The sequence below is a fragment of the Heloderma suspectum genome, chromosome 1 (assembly GCF_057233095.1).
Source record: "Heloderma suspectum isolate Gila_16-S chromosome 1, 16-S_ref, whole genome shotgun sequence".
Lineage (NCBI taxonomy): Eukaryota > Metazoa > Chordata > Lepidosauria > Squamata > Helodermatidae > Heloderma > Heloderma suspectum.
In genome coordinates, this window is record NC_139458.1 from 372,756,891 (window position 1) to 372,774,594 (window position 17,704).

The 17,704-nt window shown below is 44.6% G+C and overlaps 1 protein-coding gene across 1 annotated transcript in view; it reads left to right on the top strand.

The window, feature by feature from the left end:
* Nucleotides 1-3,657: 3,657 nt before the first annotated feature.
* The window catches only part of KIF26B (kinesin family member 26B), a 434,135-nt gene continuing 420,088 nt past the window's right edge, over nt 3,658-17,704 (top strand). The window contains exons 1-3 of the mRNA XM_084828261.1: nt 3,658-3,827; nt 4,092-4,961; nt 5,671-6,072. Of these exons, the coding sequence (XP_084684387.1) occupies nt 4,899-4,961; nt 5,671-6,072 (465 nt within the window). The 5' untranslated portion in view covers nt 3,658-3,827; nt 4,092-4,898. The remainder of the gene's footprint in view (nt 3,828-4,091; nt 4,962-5,670; nt 6,073-17,704) is intronic.

Here is a 17,704-nt window from a genome sequence, read left to right on the forward strand (position 1 = left end):
TTTTCTTTTCTTTTTTGTAAGCAGACAGATGCCGCAATTCCCCTTAAGCATTTGTCTTTTCTGAATGGTGGAAACCACCTGATATTTAAATGGTCTTTTGCTTGCTGCTCTAGCAGTCAGCTGTAAAATATTGCCTCATTGACCATGTTTGAATTGGTGTCATGCATGCTTACTGTTCCTTGTCGGCAAACTTTCGAGGGTAACAGACACCAAGATGTTGCCGTTCCTGTGCTTCCTGGTCTGTAACAAGGCAGTAGCCTGCAACTTGGAATTTACAAGCTAGCTGGCCAATCTGTTGCCCACCCCCCTTTGATCTTCATATGTCTATAATCTCCCATGGTAGGCATACCATTACACACAATCTGACAATCCCGAATACAGCAGATGTGGTTCAGCAGGAACATCTAACAGTGTGTTAATTAAAGGGCTGATGAAGAACAAAGCAAACCTGCCTGTTCTTCATGCAAAGTGCTGATCCTAGAAAATTGAAAGTTATATATACACCGTAGCATACATGGCACATGCCTGCCTTTGCTTGCAGTGAATGTGCTGGAACAGGGTCCAGACAACAATATTAGTACATGATTTATTTTTTCATGTCTTATTGTTCTGATCTTCACTATTAGCAGGGGGAGAAATACAGTATGTTTGGATCAAAATACATTTGGAATCTGAACACAGGCGCCTAAGAAGAGTCCTGCTGGATCAGATCACAGGTCCAGCATCCAGCTTCCCATGATCAATGAGATGCCGCCAGAAAACCCACTAGCAGGACTCGAAGGCAACAGACATCTGCTGTTGCTCCCCCAGCAACTAGTATTGACTGGCATACTTGCCTGTGGACGTGGAAGTTCCATATAGACTTCATGACTAATAGTCTAGTTGTGCAACCTACGAAGGTGAAATATTTAGATATTTTAAATATTTCACATTTTTAATACTAGACCATCTGATCTGGACAGGGGAAATGGTCAACTTAAGGATCCCTTATAGCCATGTATATGCACACATTTGGAGGTCAGTTTTATATCACTGTTGTGCAACCAATCTGTATTTTTTTCTGAGTAACAGCCATCTATATGCAAATGCAAACCTGCAGGCCAGCTACGCAACCAGTGTGTGATCTGCTGTGAGTCCAGCCCAATCTGCACCGCAAACGAGTGTGATCACTGTGCCGGTGTGATGTCGCACAGCACCAGAAGCAACAGTGGGACATCCCTTCTCTCAGTGTTCTCTTCAAGAAATACAGTCTTCGTGCCATAAGAATGTAGGAACTGCCCTGCTGCATCCGATGAAGGTCCACACCTAGTCTAGCCATCTCTTTCAAACAGCGGCCAGCCAGGTACCTCCGGAAGCTCACGAGCAGGGTGTGACCCTCATTTGTCTCCAAAAGATCCAATACTGGGTACTGCCTTTAAACGAAGAGGCTATTTGCTATCATGACTAACAACTAGCTCAGCCTCCCTTCACTTGGTGCTCTCCAGATGTGTTGGACTGTAAGTCCCATTATTCCCAGCCAGCATGGCCAATGCTGGCTGGGAATTATGGGAGTTGCAGTACAACACATCTGAAGGGCACCAGGTGAAGGAAGGCTGAGCAGGTCAGCTTATGCTCTTATTAATTTTTCTAAGCCTGGAAAAAATACCCTTCTGGTGACAAATGCCATAGGTCAATTAAGCATTTTGTGAAGAAATACTTCTTTTAGTCTATCTGGTCAGCTTCAGCCAGAATTTTAATGTTATGAGGAAGAAAAAATTCTGTCCCTTCTCTCCCTACCCTTCCTAACCACAGCTAACGAGCATTTGGAGAACCACTGCTTTAGCCTCTCTGTATAGAAAGGATTGCACTCTTAGGGCGCAATCCTATGCATGTTTAGACAGAAAAAAGTCCTATAACTCCTAGAATTCCCCAGCCAGCATGCTTGGTTTGGGAAAGTTGGGAGTTGTAGGACTGTTTTCCTGTCTAAACATGCATAGGACTGTGCCTTAAATCACATAGTTGCTCCCCCCCCCTTTTTTTTTTTTACCTCCCCCAGCTCGGTGGTATCTTTTTTTCGAGACTAGGCAACCAGAACTTTACATATATTAGAAGTAACACTGCGGACTATTTTGCACATTACAGCTGCCATGTTGAAGTCTCCTTAGAAGCTCCATATGGTGTCTGCCATCATGTGCTAAGGCATCTGTACGTACGACTGGCTCACCATGTAGCAGCAGTTATTTCCACACCAGTTTGAATGTACAAAAAGGAGTCGTCATCCTCCCATGGAAAACATCAGCCTGTCCAAGTGGTGAACCATTCCTCACAAGGGACCAGCCACATAACATGGGACCATAGTGTAGTACAGTGGCTAAGAGGCCAAGGTGTGAATCAGGATGTCTGGTTTAAATCTCGCCTCTACTGTCAACATACTAGCTAGCCACTCTGTCTTAGCCTTAACTCAACCTTCTCCAACTTGGTGCTTTCCAGATGTGTGGGGTGGCAACTCCCATCATTCCCATACTGCATGGGAATGATGGGTCTTGCTGTCCCACACATCTAGAGGGCACCAGGTTGGAGAAGGCTGCCTTATCTCCATGTCGACAATATGAAGTTAATAATACTGACCTATTTTACAGGGTTGCTGTAACAATTATTGAGATAATGAATGTGAAGTGCTTTGAACACTAAAGTGGTATAAATGCTAAGTATTAATATGATAACAGGTGCCAGATGGCGTGATTTCAAATAGCTTACATGTGGTAACTGTAATGTGTAGACGGGCTTGAAGGCTTTGATTATGTAGAGAAAATAAATGCACACATCACGTAACACTGACATGAGAGCTTGGGCTGAAGCCAACACTGTCGCATGCACACTTACCTAGGGCTATTAGTATTCCATACAGACTTGGTGTGGTGCAGGACTTAAGTTTCTGGAGAATCTCAGCCTTCCTGTTGCTGCTGAATTTTTACATCCACACCCTGTTTCTATCTCTCATAACTGTGCGGATATGTTTGCCACTGACCACAATGGAATGTGGATTTCACCCAAGGTCTACAAAAGGCTACGGATTCAAAAGGCAGAGATGCTGAGTCCTGCAGGGCCACTAGTCCCTCCCTCTGTCTCTAGGCATGTTTCCTTCACCAAAGCACCCAAATTTTCTCATACCCCAAATTATACTGAATTACATCCTGGATCCACAACAAAGAAAATATGTTGCAAAATATTATTTTACGCTTTCTCCGAACAAAGGGCTACAACCAAGGTTATGCAAGTAGACTTTCATTCATGCAACAGAATCTCCCCTTCCTTTCCTGCCCCTATAGTCTCCTGTGCAACTCCCCAAAATTTTTTTCCAAAGGGTCCCCCAATTCTCCAGAGCAGATTGGAGGGGGGCTGTAGGGAGTATCCATTCTGCCAGTGGTGTCTGTTCTCTTGTGGGCAGACACCATTGAATACAACCCCAAATATGGATTTGGAGTAGAGGTGTCATGTACGAACAGTTTTTAAAATGCCTCTCTGTACATCTTAACCAAATGGGAGGAATTTGCCCTCATTTCAAAAGCTTATCCAAGTTCTGCCCAGTGTTTCTGGAGAAACCTTGTAGAAATATTACTGCTGTCTTTTATAGTTTGAAATTCCTCCCTGAAGCAGAAGTCAAAAAGCCCCATAGTTAAGATCTAAAGAGTTTTATTGTTAACCACTTGGTATTCAGGTCTTTGTCTACACATGAAGACAATATGACGTCATGCAAGAAGGAAGATGCCAAGGACACAGTCACAGGTGTGTCAAACATTGCTGCCTACTTTTCTCAAGATACACATACACCCACAGAGTGGAGGCTGGTGGCTCCGATGTCAGTGGGTCAGTGAATCTGCTCCGGGTTTCAGTCAGAACTCTAAAGGTGCTATCCAAGCACATCGGATAGCTCCTTTAGAGTTCTGACTGGTTCTGACTGAAACCCGGAGTGGATCCACTGCCCCACTGATATTGGAGCCACCAGCCTCCACTGCCCCCCCCACCTTGGAGCACTCAGAACGCTTGCAAAACCTCATTCAGTACATTCGAGCCTCTGAATATCAACCATTAACTGCTTTGGTGGAGGCAAGTGCATCCCCCTCCTTTCACACAGGGAGGGATAAAAAAAAAATCGCAAACGTCAGTCAAGAAATACTGCAAATAAAATGGACCCTCCTCAGTCACTCAATAGGAAGCGGTCTGCAGTTAAGCACCAGCAGCGTTTTCACCGCCTTCCAAGCCGGCTGTTGCAAAGGGTGTTCAGCAACCCCTCCGCCGCTCAAGGCGTGCTGAGTAGCAGCGCTTTCCCCTTCCCCTTACAAAACTGTCAGGCAAAAATGGGTAGAAAGATATTGGCTGCAAGCAACTCGGAGGCTCCTCCCAGAGACTGGATCCCGAGATTTTTGGACGATTTCTTTTAACTTGGTTACGCGAACCTTGGCGAAGGGAACAAGTTACCACACCACTAAGTAGCACAGAGAGAAATCGCTGCCTCTAAGGAACACCCAGCTCTCCGCGTTTCTCCCCCCGCTTCTAAAATCTATCTTGGATGCGATTGTGCCTTTTAGTTACGGGGGAGGGGGGAACAGGCACTGTCTGCTTGGAAGGGAAAATGCTGCTCCCTTGGATTTCTGCACAAATAAAAGAGTGGAAGTAAATGAGACAGAAGACAATGAGGACAAAAATGATCTGAAGAAATGCCACCCTCTCTGGCCCGTTTTTTGGTTTCCTGAACCTTCGCCGTGTTTCTCTGGGCTCCAGGAGATAGATTCAGAAGAAAACCCTCCCGCACAATTGACTTCCAGCTCAGAGCTTACAGCTGGTGTGAACCTTACGGGATTTGAACATTCCCCATTGGATACAAATTTTCAGGGAATTCTCCTGCGTGCACAAAGATCATGAATTCTGTGGCGGGGAATAAAGAGAGAATTGCAGTCACCACTCGAAACAGGAAATATGGGGTAAGTTGTCCTCAAGTAAGAGAATACGAGGATGCTTTAAACCTGTCTGTGCTTTAATACAAAAGGGCTGCGTTCTCTCCCTGCAAGCGGACGTAAGCCGTAACCTTATTAGGCTGCATGTTTCCAATCAAGGTGCAGTGGGTATGTTAACCAGGTCTGTTCAGTCTTCAGGAAATGGTGTGAAATAAATCTGGGCACGTTCCTTTCCCGACAACAGCAGACGCCCCGCGCCCATGCAGCACTCCTTAACTTTTCCAGCCGCCGGTTCCTTTTCATTGCCCGAGACGATGTATTTTGCTGCGATTTTGCAAAATATGCAGGATTCCTTTCTTTCAGCGGGTGCGTGTGTATCTATCTGTCTACACCCACACTCCTGACTTGTGAATGCTTCGCATACATACGATATACGATAGGGGGAAGGCGGGAGAATTAGCAGAGGGAAGATCTAACACTCGTCCAGGCAGCCTGAAGAACGTGCATGCCCCCCCCCCCCGCCTTCTATTAGGAAAATGCCCCTCGGTGGTGGCCACCGATTTATGGTTTTGGTTTTTTGCTCGGAGATCAGACAAGGGCGGAGGGGTGGGGTATTTAGCCTGCCTGGGGCTATTGCTGTTGCTAATCTCCACGGGTCGCTGCGGAACTCGGCTCGATTGATACATTCAGCTTCCACGAATGACCTGCTCTCCCCCCCGCCCCCTTCTCCACCCAGGTGAACGACCCCTGCTCGCCCACCAAATCCGCGGCGCCTTTCTCGCCGGAAAGCTGGTACAGGAAAGCTTACGAGGAGTCCCGGGCCGGCAGCCGCCCAGCTCCGGAAGGAGCCGGCTCCATTCTGGGCTCCTCCGGCACCCCGTCGCCTGGATCGGGAACCTCGTCGCCGGGCTCCTTCACCGGGTCGCCGGGCCCCGCTTCCCCGGGGATCGGAACCAGCTCTCCTGGGTCGCTAGGGGGCTCGCCGGGCTTCGGCACCGGCTCGCCGGGCTCCGGCAGCGGAGGGGGCTCCTCCCCGGGCTCCGACCGCGGCGTCTGGTGCGAGAACTGCAACGCCCGCTTGGTGGAGTTGAAGAGACAGGCGCTCAAGCTGCTCATCCCGGGGCCCTACAGCGGCAAGGTGAGTGCGGGACGGGGGGCTCAGCGCGGACGGGCGTCTCGGCCCGCACCAGGGCCCGCCCGCGGGAGAGCGTCCCCTGCAGAGGAGCGCGGTCCGCCGCTCGCCCGTGCAACGCCAGCCTTGCAAGCTGCGAACAAAGCGAGGAGGGAGCGCGCAACTCTGGCCCCCGCTGTCTGTGAAGAGTGCCGCGGGGGGGGGGGGGGCGCAGGAGGCGGGGGGAAGGTCACGGCCATCCCCGCCCAGTGGTGCCGCTAGGGCTGGACCTTGGGGCCAAAGGCCGGGGCCCGCCCCCCAGGGGGAGCCCAGACGACCGCCCAGACAGTGGGAGGAGATCAGGGTAGCAGCAGCAGACTCCCATTTTACTGCTGTAGCCATCCTGGTGCTATGATTTAGGTGAGCTTAAACTGCGAAACTCCACATGCTCAGAGTTATCATCATCATCGGAGCTGGCAAACATGTTAACATATCAGCAATGTAGAAACAATTATAAAGCATGGAGTAGTGGTTGGGGAGAGAAATGTTAATTGTGCCCATCACAACTGAAGTAATACACAAGGCCGACTAAAGTGCCCCCCCCCCCATCCAACCATTAAAGGCCTGGCTCTAAAATTGCCTACCTGCACCACTGTTCCCGCAGCCTTTCAGGTTACAATCCTCTGGATGTTTGCAGCTCAAGTGTACGCATGTTTATTTGGATATAAGCCTCCCTTTTTGAAGGGGGCTTAATCTCAGGTAAGTGTGCCTAGGATTGCAGCCTTACTTGGGTGTAAGCCCCATAGTACACAGTGGAACTTGGCTGCTGTGTAAACAAGCGTAGGAGCTGTTGCATTGAGTGGTGTGGCCCAATGGCTAGAGAACTAGGCTGCAGTCATTCTGAGGTAACCATGGTCCACTCTGTCACCGCCTTGGGCAACTCACCATCTCTTGAGGGCAAATCCTCACAACCTTCTCTATATGTGGCAGCCACAGTTTTCAGTCAGTTTATCCTGTCTTCCAGCCACCGATACCACACACTGAAGCAGTCAGGTGGAGAGCTGGCCCCAGACACTGCAGGGGATTCTGAGATCCACCTCTTGCTTCACTAAAATATTGCCACTTCAAGCAAATCTTTAAGCTGTTTCCACAACCCAGGTTGTGTGAAGGCTGACGCTGAATTCAGTGCATGGTGTTTTCATTCATATCGGATTAGCAAAGACTAAGTAGTCATGTGATAAAATGGGAATAGGCACTCAGGCCAGGTTTGTATTGAGATGGTGTGTGTGTGTGTGTGTGTGTGTGTGTTTGGGGATGCCACATTTTTTATTGCTCCTCAATTCCCCCGCCCCTCGATATAGAAAACCAGATGTAAGGAAGAAATGTTCTAGCTTAGCCTTCCCTTTGACATGCTAGTTTTCTACGTGTAGAGCATTTTCTTGTATAGGGAGGAATATTCATTCATGTAACTGCCCAGAGAGCTTCGGCTATTGGGCAGTATGGAAATGTAATAAATAAAATAAACAAAAATAAAATGTGAGCCCTGCAGTTTCAAGTGGTACAGCCCAATCACAAGTTTACCAACTCCATGAGAAAAGTGCCTTACTTTACCACCTAAGAGATCACAAATGGGAAGTTATAGTAATTTGCTTTCATGGCATGGCATAATTGTAAGAACAATAAAGATTGTTGAACACTTTGTGGATTTAAATGTGCAATATGCATTAAAAATGTATAACTATTTTGAGGTTTTGAAATGACTGGATAAAACTGTATTAAAAGTATTTCCATACACACTCTGATATTGATACCATGCATTTTAATTAAAAATCATTTGCTGCACAATCCGTTGTATATATACTTGGAAGTAAGCCCACTGAGTTCAATGGGACTTACTTCCAGGTACATGTGTATAGGATTGCAGTCTTATTCGCATGAGCTCTGTGTTTTATAGGTGTCCTCTGAATTAATTTTACCACGTATATTTGGCAGTTAAAAAGACTTCTAAGCTGACCATTGAGAGCAGCAATTGCTCAGTTTTGCATTTTGTTTTGTTTTCTACCCTTTTAAATTACCTTAACTTAAAATTACTTTAATGTATTCCTTAACTTTGTAGTCCCATCCCCTCACTAATCTAAATCAAGCATTGGCTCCACAGCTCCTTCCCATTACTGTTCCTCTTCCTTTATTTTGCTTCTGCTGTGCATCTGTGTACGAGACATCATATCTCACCACAGTTTCCATTGCAGTTGCACAGTACACCTCTGGCAGGTTTCTATACCAGCAGGCACATACATTAAGATTCCATTGTAAAAATGGCACTTGGATGATCAGAGGAGTTCATATGCTATTTCATTTGTGCAGGCAGGGAAATATGTCGGGAGAAAGCTTTGCCTGCTATTGTCATCTCTACAATACAGTGGCAGTAATTTCTGCAGTAAATGTGATCAGTGATGGTGGGGAGAATGAAAGTGCACCCCCGCAAAAGTGTGAAATAGTCCCGAAGAACCAAGGCATGTTCACGGTTTATGGTCATAAGTGCAATATCTTAAGCTGAGGAAGCCACAGGGTGTTACATTTTGTATAAGCAAGAATTTTAAGCTGCTTGGAGGGCATAATTACGTACTACCTAGTCTTAATCTAGAGAACTGTCAGCGTGAGTGTGTGTACACATCAGCAACATTACCCAGGAGAGGCAGGTCCCACGACGCACCAGGACAACTTTTAACGTGTAATATGTCCGCGAAGGCTTGCTCACAACTTATGTTTCAGTTCTGATTTCTTGCCCAAAGGACTTCCACGTTATTAAATTAGTGGTTTCTTTCTCCTGAATGGTCATGACCATGGGAATTCCTGGGCTTTAAGAGGATCTGAACTACAGTGAACATAACACTCCATTACTTGGAAACAACCATGCTTCTCTGTTGATAACTGTAATGATATATTCCATAAAGGAAATGTGCATTCCTCACTTCATAGCCAATGCTAGTTAACACAAGAGAAATATGGAATATTATTTGGTATTTCTTAAATGTTCATGTATTCATTATCCAAGAGTATATAAAAAGCCCCAGAAAAACTTTTTATTTTTCTTCAGTAAAATTGTATCTCGTAAATGTCATGCATTGATCACTCAGGACTGTGCAGCTATCTGGGTCCTCCAGATGTTTTGGCCTACAATTCCCATCAGCCCTAGCTGGAATAGGCAATGGTGAGGGATTTTTGGAGTTGTAGGTCAAAACATCTGGAGGGCCATGAGTTGCCTATCCCTGTTCTAGGGTGATTACACATTAGGAGGAAATAGGAGCCAGTTCAAATATTCAAAAGAAGATATGGGATATACGGTGTGCAGGAGACTGTGCCATTTCAAAACAAAGATGGGAGAAACAGCATTTATTATTACTATTATTATTATTATTATTATTATTAATTTCATTTCTATACTGCCCCATAGCCGAAGCTCTGAGTGGTTTATAAAAATAAAAATGGTATTCATAAAAAATACACCAGCATTACAAAAATACAACATGATAAAAACAGTCTAAAAAATTTTAACACAAAAAAGTTAAAACACTATAAATAGCTAAAACAATTTAAACTAAATAATATTTTCCCTAATAGACCTGTTCAGAACAGTAGACATAGATGCCCCATCATATGCTATTAAATGCCTGGGAGTAGAGGGCGGTCTTTACCTACCACTGAAAAGGTGACTGTGTTGGTGCCAGGTGGGCCTCAGTGGGGAGCTCATTCCATAGTCGGGGGGGGTCACCACTGAGAAGTCCCTCTCTCTTGTTGCCACCTTCTGAGCCTCCTTTGGAGGTGGCTCTCAGAGGAAGCTCTCAGATGTTGATTGTAGGGTCCAGGTATATTCAGGGGCTACAGTGGCTTAGTGGTTGAGACGCTGAACTGCAGACCAGAAGGTCGGCAGGACAGCAGTTCGAGACCCGAGTGCTGCGTGACGGAGTGAGCTCCTGTCTTCAGTCCCAGCTCCTGCCAACCTAGCAGTTCGAAAGCAAGAAATTGCAAGTAGATAAATAGGTACCACTTCGGCGGGATAGGTAACAGTGTTCCGTGTACCTCGGTGTTCAGTCACGCTGGCCATGTGACCACGGAAGTCTTCGGACAGCACTGGCTCTTTGGCTTAGAAATGGATATGAGCACCACCCCCTAGAGTCGGACTCGACTGATTGGGGACACCTTTACCTTTTACCTTTTTATATTCAAGTCAGGAGAGGCGTTACATCAGGTTCTGTGGTCCCAAGCCATGTAAGGCTTATAGGTTTGTTTGTTTGTTTGTTTGTTTATTACATTTCTATACGGCCCCATAGCTGAAGCTGTCTGGGCAGTTAACTAGCACCTTGAATCGGGTTCGGAAACATACCAGCAGCCAGTGCAAGCGGGCCAGAATTGGTCTCATATGCTCAGACCTTCTGATCCCAGTTGACTCGCCCCTCCCCAATGCATGTAGAAAGTTGGCCAAGTTGGAGAGAAGGCTCCACAAGATTGCTTTCAGTGTGCAGCAGCTGCTGATGTGGAGGCCATTGAAAGATGTTTGCCCTTCAGACGTTCAGCACTGCACTGAAGTCTGAATATACACAGCTTAATCTCTAGTCTGGTCCACACATGCAGCAGAATGGGGTAATTGAATGAATGGACTGTATCACTTCAGACTGCCTGTTGGGGAATCACATTTCTGAATGCGCCTGTATATTATGTGTGTATATATAAAATCTTCCCTGCAGGTAGAAAGCTAGCATAGCAGGGAGCAGGATAGGCTACAACCTCACTCTTTGATATACTGTTTGTTTGTTTTTTGTAACTCGGGACTTTTTGTATATGGAAGCCATAAAAGGCATCCACCAGCTGCAGTCTGATGTGACACAGCCCACTCTAGTACCTTGGGACTTGACCATTTCATTTTACTACATGTATAGATGAGGCTCAGTAGGGCTCCATCCTGGAACCTGTCTTCACCGCTAGATTTTGCCCTGGGAAACCTGACCTGAAGAGACACAAGAGTATGTGTAGAAAGCCTTTCCCTCACCACTGCACAGCCATTGCTGTGCCAGCCCTCTTCATCTGTGCCTAAGGTCAAAGGTTCTTCCAGGCTGAAGTCAGGTATGAGCCCCATCACCACTCTTTTAATTAATTAGACAGTGTGAAAAAGGGTTTCAGTATCAGAGGCAGGGAGCCTATGTACACCATTTGCTGGGGAACATGGGCTGGAGGGTGCTGTTGCACTCATGTCCTGCTTGTGCATTTTCAGTGGGCAACTGGTTGGCCGCTGTGTGAGCAGAATGCTGATCTAGATGGACCCTTGGTCTGATCCAGCATGGCTCTTCTTATGTTTTCTGCATATTGAACAGCTCTGCATATTGTATGTGACCTTTTGAACACTGAGTTCTTTCTTTAGGCTGGATATTGAGCTGTTTGGTGAAATCTGGCCCCCAGCACAGTCACTCTTTGAAAGCAGTAGGTCAGGATTGCCACATGTATTGCATAAAAGGTCTAACAGTCCCGAAAGCGCCATCAGGGGCTCTTGTGCTGATGAAGTATTAAAGGAATTGTAAGCGTCGTTCTCTTCCATAGTAACCCTGTGAATGTTGTAGAGCCAGTAGGTTTCATGAATGTGACACAATGCCTCTAGGTTTGCACTGTCAGGCCCAAGTGTTATCAAATGGTAATATTTACTCTTCTACTTCAAAGCGTTTTCTTTGGTGGTTTGGATCGAGAGGCATCAAGTGAAAACATTGATTGCTGTTGAAGGGTCTCTAGCACTTGTTAATTGAATTGCATTTCTCGCCGTTTATTTATGGTGTTGTTTGAAATAAAGTATGGATGATCCTAAACTTCTGTCTGAGCTGGATCCTCCGTCGCCTTTGCAAGTTTTATTATATGAATTATTCAGAGCCAAAAGCTGTGATTTCCAAGTGTGCAAAAAATAAAAAGAAATAAAATGAGGTTGAATCCTAAAGAAATGGCCCCTTGAGTGTAAACAGTGGCTGTAGCTGAAGAAGGCTGCTTGGCATATGAGACCAGCTTATGCTGAGAGTCCTCCTGAGTACCTAAAGATACTGAACATATAAAGTTTTGCTGTAGCACATATCCACAGATGCAGGATATGTGCAGAGAAATTGCCAATTATATGTGACAGTGAACAGCATGAAGTGCAAAAACTGGTAAATAATATAGGTAGGAGACATCTAGAAAGAGAAAATACTGCAGTGGAGCTCTTTGGAGCTCTTAGTTGACTATTGGAAATGTCTGTCATAGGCATGAACATTTGGACAGTGGATAAATACATCATTATATTTATCAGATATTACTGAAAATAAAGGCAATAGGAACATGAATAGGAAATTTGCACAAAGCCAGTGTCCAAGATAGCGGCTGTGTTTGGATGAAATCATTCACGAGCAATGCGCTGGTGCATGCTGCCCGATCATTCCTGCTTGCCTCCCCACATCAGCAGGAGCAGCTACAGCAACCAGAAACTCCCCCAAACTCAAAAACGTAGCTTTGTACCTGACTGGAACTTCCGATTTGTCACTCTCCCAACAAGCCAAAGCCAGAAGTCAGGGTTTGAAGTGAGTTTCCTATTTCTGACTTGTTTGAGAAAAACAAGCTAGGGGTCCCAGTTTGAATGTAATGCTATTTTCCCCCTTCCTGGTGAGTTCCTGGTTACCGTAACTGCTCCTGCGGACAGGAGGAGCCAAGTGGGAGCAGTTGGGCAGCATGCACAAGCATGTTGCTCGTGAACAACAAGCCAGGATTCACTGCAATTCTGGCTAATTGTTTTGTATGAATGCAGCCAGTGTTAAAAACTGCTGGTAAGTGATTTGCCTAGACAGCTTTGATTCCTCATATAGATGGTGCTGGATTTCTGTAGCTGTTCAGTTATATGACATGTGGATTATGGATCTACATTGTGCTGGTTATAGGTCAGCCCACTTCTCCATCCCATGAGGTGGCATTCTGTGGGGAACTTGGCATGAACAAAATTACCAGAACTAACGCATTGGACTATAAAGTAATAGAATAGAATAGAATAGAATAGAATAGAATAGAACAGAACAGAACAGAAGGGTTGGAAGGGGCCTACAGTAGTCTAGCTACTACCGTGGAACAGGGAGCAAAAAGATGACAAAAAGACTATTTTTAAAATACTTGAACTGTCAACTTTCTGGAACAATCAAAATTACAGTCCATGGGTCTCATAGGTCTAGAAATTACTTGAAGATTGCCAGGTCTAACCTTCATCCTTAAGCCATATCCTCAGTGCTGTAGCCCCCCCATATTAACTCACATATTCCAGAGCACAGGGTACAAGAACTGGGCCTTTGACTTCAGTACACGATGGACTGTGCATTTGCTCTGTGCTGCTCCCATCTCCTGCCACACTCTGGCTTTGTCTAATGCTGCAGTCATTGCCCACCAGCTGCTTTCCCCCTTCCAATCTGTCTCTGGTAACGATGCCCAAGGGATCATGTTTCTTGATGCTCTCATTTTCCTGGACCAAGAAAATGGCTGGGCTGGTGCTTCATTAGCAAAAATTAAGTGAGGGTGGTCTGTTATATGTGTGTGTGCAGCAGGTATGTCTAGCTATATAGCAGCCTTGCACAACCTGGTGCCCTCAAGATGTATTTGATTGTGAGTCCCATCATCCCTGCTGGCTGGCACTGATAGGAGTTCTAGTCCCAGCCATCTAGAGGGCACCAGGCTGGGAACGGCTACTATATAGCTTTGTCTGTTTCCAGTGACTTAAGTGGATAACCTGCTACTGAATTCAAAATGGCTAAGAACATCTTGCTTTGTGTGCAAACCATATTTTCCTCCATGGCAGCAGTTGTTGCTGGTAGTAAACAACTATAAATGTAGCCTATAGAAGAGTCGTCAAATGTGTGTTCTAATTCTTGCCCATTTATCATTTATAAATCCAGCTGACTTGCAAGGTTTTTTGGGACTCCTGCTGATAGCAGCCTGGAAATTTCATTAGCGCTCATAACAGTTGTCAACAAGAGAACTTTATAACCATAGTCAGCAATATCTGTTTTACATTTTGCACTTATTCCTTACTTAAAATGCATGTCACATGGATAGTCGAAGGTATGGCAACAGTGACTACAATAATCCATTAGATGTTTGAACAGAAACAGTAGATTTTTATTTACTGAATGTGTACATATGTACCTTTCCATATAGTAATTGTGTACTCTATGTTGGCACATACTTATAAAATCTTATAATAGTGCTTTTATATTGTTGTGTGACCTGACTGATCTTTGTATATGAAACTATGCAGCCAGGCATTACATTTCGTACAGAAAAATGTATGCTTAACTTGGAACAAGGGTGCCTTTGACCAGCTCATAGTTATCATTGAAGTGTGGAACATTAACTTTAACAAGGAACATTCACTCATAATATGTCAAGAGGAGGAGAATTTAGGGACTGCAGTTTTGGTTGTGTTGTGCAAAGTTTTAGCCCTAATTACTGAAGTGGAATCCTTAATTTAAACGGTAATCCTATACTAATTTACCTGGGAGTAGATCACATTGATTTCAATAGAGCTTGCTTCTGAGTAGATGTATGTAGGATTGTACTGTTAACCATTTAAATGCTTTGCTCCCTGGCATGTCTTAGAAGAAAGGGCCATGCATTCTTTTCCCTCATTGTTAAATATATATGAAGAAATTGCTTTAAACAACGAATAAAAACATATGTAATGAAGAGCTAAAGCATAATTATACCTCAGTTTACATGTCCTATGGAGGCAATAGCAACTTTGCTGCTACAAGGAAGGGTTAAATAAAGATACTCACATCCCAAACCATCCCCAGTTTGATCCTGCCCAGGGCACACTGAGGACTGGCTTTTATTCTGTGCCCAAACATAGGACATTTCAGTTGTAATTGGATGTTGGGTATGGATGATGGAATTTGATTCAGATACCTATGCAACAAGCTTCCAGCACTCGCCACCATATTCTAATTTCACATATATATCTCATTACATCTGTTAATCTTTTAGGTATCACAAGAATCTTTTTTGTGTTTGATATATTTTCCATGTCTTTAATTTGAAATGGGATCGTCTGTAGTGTATTAAAACCCAATATCAAACCCAATTAAAACAACACGTGTCGCATCATTATAACCCGACATACACACACACACATACACACACACACACACACATACACACACACACACACACATACACACACACACACACACACACACACACTTATGTATTAACAATGAAGGACTTTGGTACTGTTAAAGAGTAAGTATTAAGTTACCTGGATGGAGCCCATTTTCAAGGCCCACTTACATCTACATGAGTTTAGTCTTGAAAGGCCAAGAAGGAGTCAGCAGCAAGTATGACAAGCATATGGTCCAGGTAGAGGAGCTGCAAGAAAAGGAAAAAGGAAAAGGGGGCGGGGGGTTCTATAAACATGCTTTAAGCAGTGGAGGCTGGTGGCTCCGATTTTGGTGGGGCTGTGAATGCATTTTGGGTTTTAGTCAGAGCCAGCCAGAACTCTAAAAGAGCTACCCAAGGTGCTTAACCCTATCCCCCAAATAGGCTCAGCACCTTGGATAGCTCCTTTAGAGTTCCGACTGAAACCCAGAATGCATCCACAGCCCCACCAAAATCTCAGCCACCAGCCTCCACTGGCTTCAAGGCAGCATGGAGTAATATGTTGTACAGCTCTACCCCCAAATTCTGCATTATTGCAACTTCAGGTATAATTACTGAGAGCTGGTGTGGTAGAGGAGATAGACCAAGTACTTAAAATTTTACAAGGTGGTTGAGTGGTCTCCGTCTCCTCCGCCCCCCTGCTTTTTTTAGAAAAAACAACAACAAGAGCAAGCTGCCAGTATGTTAACAGTTTGTTTAAGAATGGAGCTTGGAATGTTGCTGTGTGGTGATGTAGCACGGTTCTTCTCAGCAACGTTATACAGAAAAATGAAGATGTCTGCCCTCCCTGTGACCCATCCAAAGACCATGACATTCCTCCCCCCCTTCCATGACACCCTAAGATCCTTTAAAAGGGGATGCCAAGAACTGAACCTGCAACCTTATCCATGCAAAATATGTGCACTGTCACTGAGCTATGAGCTCTCCCCACTGAGTCCCATGGGTAGATGCTGAATGAATGGATCTGGTTTATTCCCTTCTCTGTCAGAAACTGCATTATGGGAAGAAAACCATAATTTTCTGAAGCGTTCCATCAGTTTTGCTCACATACTCTTGATTTAGCCTTTCCATTTCAGAGGTGCTGAGTAGTCAAATACTTGACTAATAATATTAATAATGAAAGAAGCCCTGCAGCGGATATAATGGAAAATAGGTCTCTGCTAGCTTGTGGCTACTTTAGAGAGACATTCCCAGCCAAGACAGGACAGTAATGAACCCTTCCTGAAAGCTTGGCGAGTGGCAGAATAATGGAATTTCATTTCCATCCAGACCTTTAATTTGTGAATAAGCACAGCCAGACTGTATGGGGACTTAATTTCGTAGTGCAAAAATCTCAGTCACCTAATCATTTCATCCCAAGTCAGTGTAATGCAAATAGGATTATTGCATTAGAAATGTGATTTTAAATGGCCTGGAGCAGTAATTTGTCAGCATTTGGAAGGATTAAGTCCATTAAAGTTTAGGTAGCAACAGCCAATCTTTTGTATTGCATCGCAGGTCACAATACCAAACACTAAGCACAACCTGTCGACAGCACATTTTGCAATTGCATGTCTCCTGGCGCTGGGAGTGCCTACAAATCCTACCGATTGTTCCTTGGCACCTTAAATTCAGTGGAGGCTGGTGGGTCCAATGTCAGTGGGGCAGTAGATCCACTCCAGGTTTCAGTCAGAACTCTAAAGGAGCTATCCAGGGTGCCTTTACAGTTCTGACTGGTTCTGACTCAAACCTGGAGCCGATTCAACACCCCACTAACATTGGGACCACCAGCCTCCACTGCTTAAATTGTTCAGATAAGGAAGAAAACAAGAGAAATAAGAACAGCTCTTGGACTTGTTAACTTTTGCCATTGTTATTATTAACAATCTCATCCTTTTAGGCCTTTCCTTAAAATCAGAGTTATTGAAATTATGAATCTTACATTTGAAATGCTTTCTTATTTATCTAAGATAAATTAGAAATGTATAAATTATTTCAGGGAGATTCTTGGCCTAAGATTTTTAACATTTGTGACTGGAAATCCTGTATTGGCACTTCTAAATTGTACCCTTTTATGTGCTTGACCATTTATTTCGGCAATGAAAAAAACTTTAACTTTAACTGGGCTATGCCCTAGATTAGACGTTCTTAATCTAGATCCTCCCAAATTTTTTGGACCACAGAACATCTCTCATCAGCTCCAGTCAGCCTGGTCAATGGTCAGGGATGAAGGGAGTTGTACTCCAGAACCGCTGGAGGTACCAGTTAGGGGAGACTGCCCTCAATTCATTTATTTTCACTGGGTACCAGTTGCTGAAGGCTACCACATATATTCCTAAGATAATTGGGAAAAAACACAACAAAATCAGGATAGCACCGCTGGCAAGTGAAAAAGATGATCGTGCCCCCAAGGAAGGATTTTTCCTGAAAAGCATCGGGCCTGGAATAACTCTTATTTCTAGCATCTGAAGTTCCC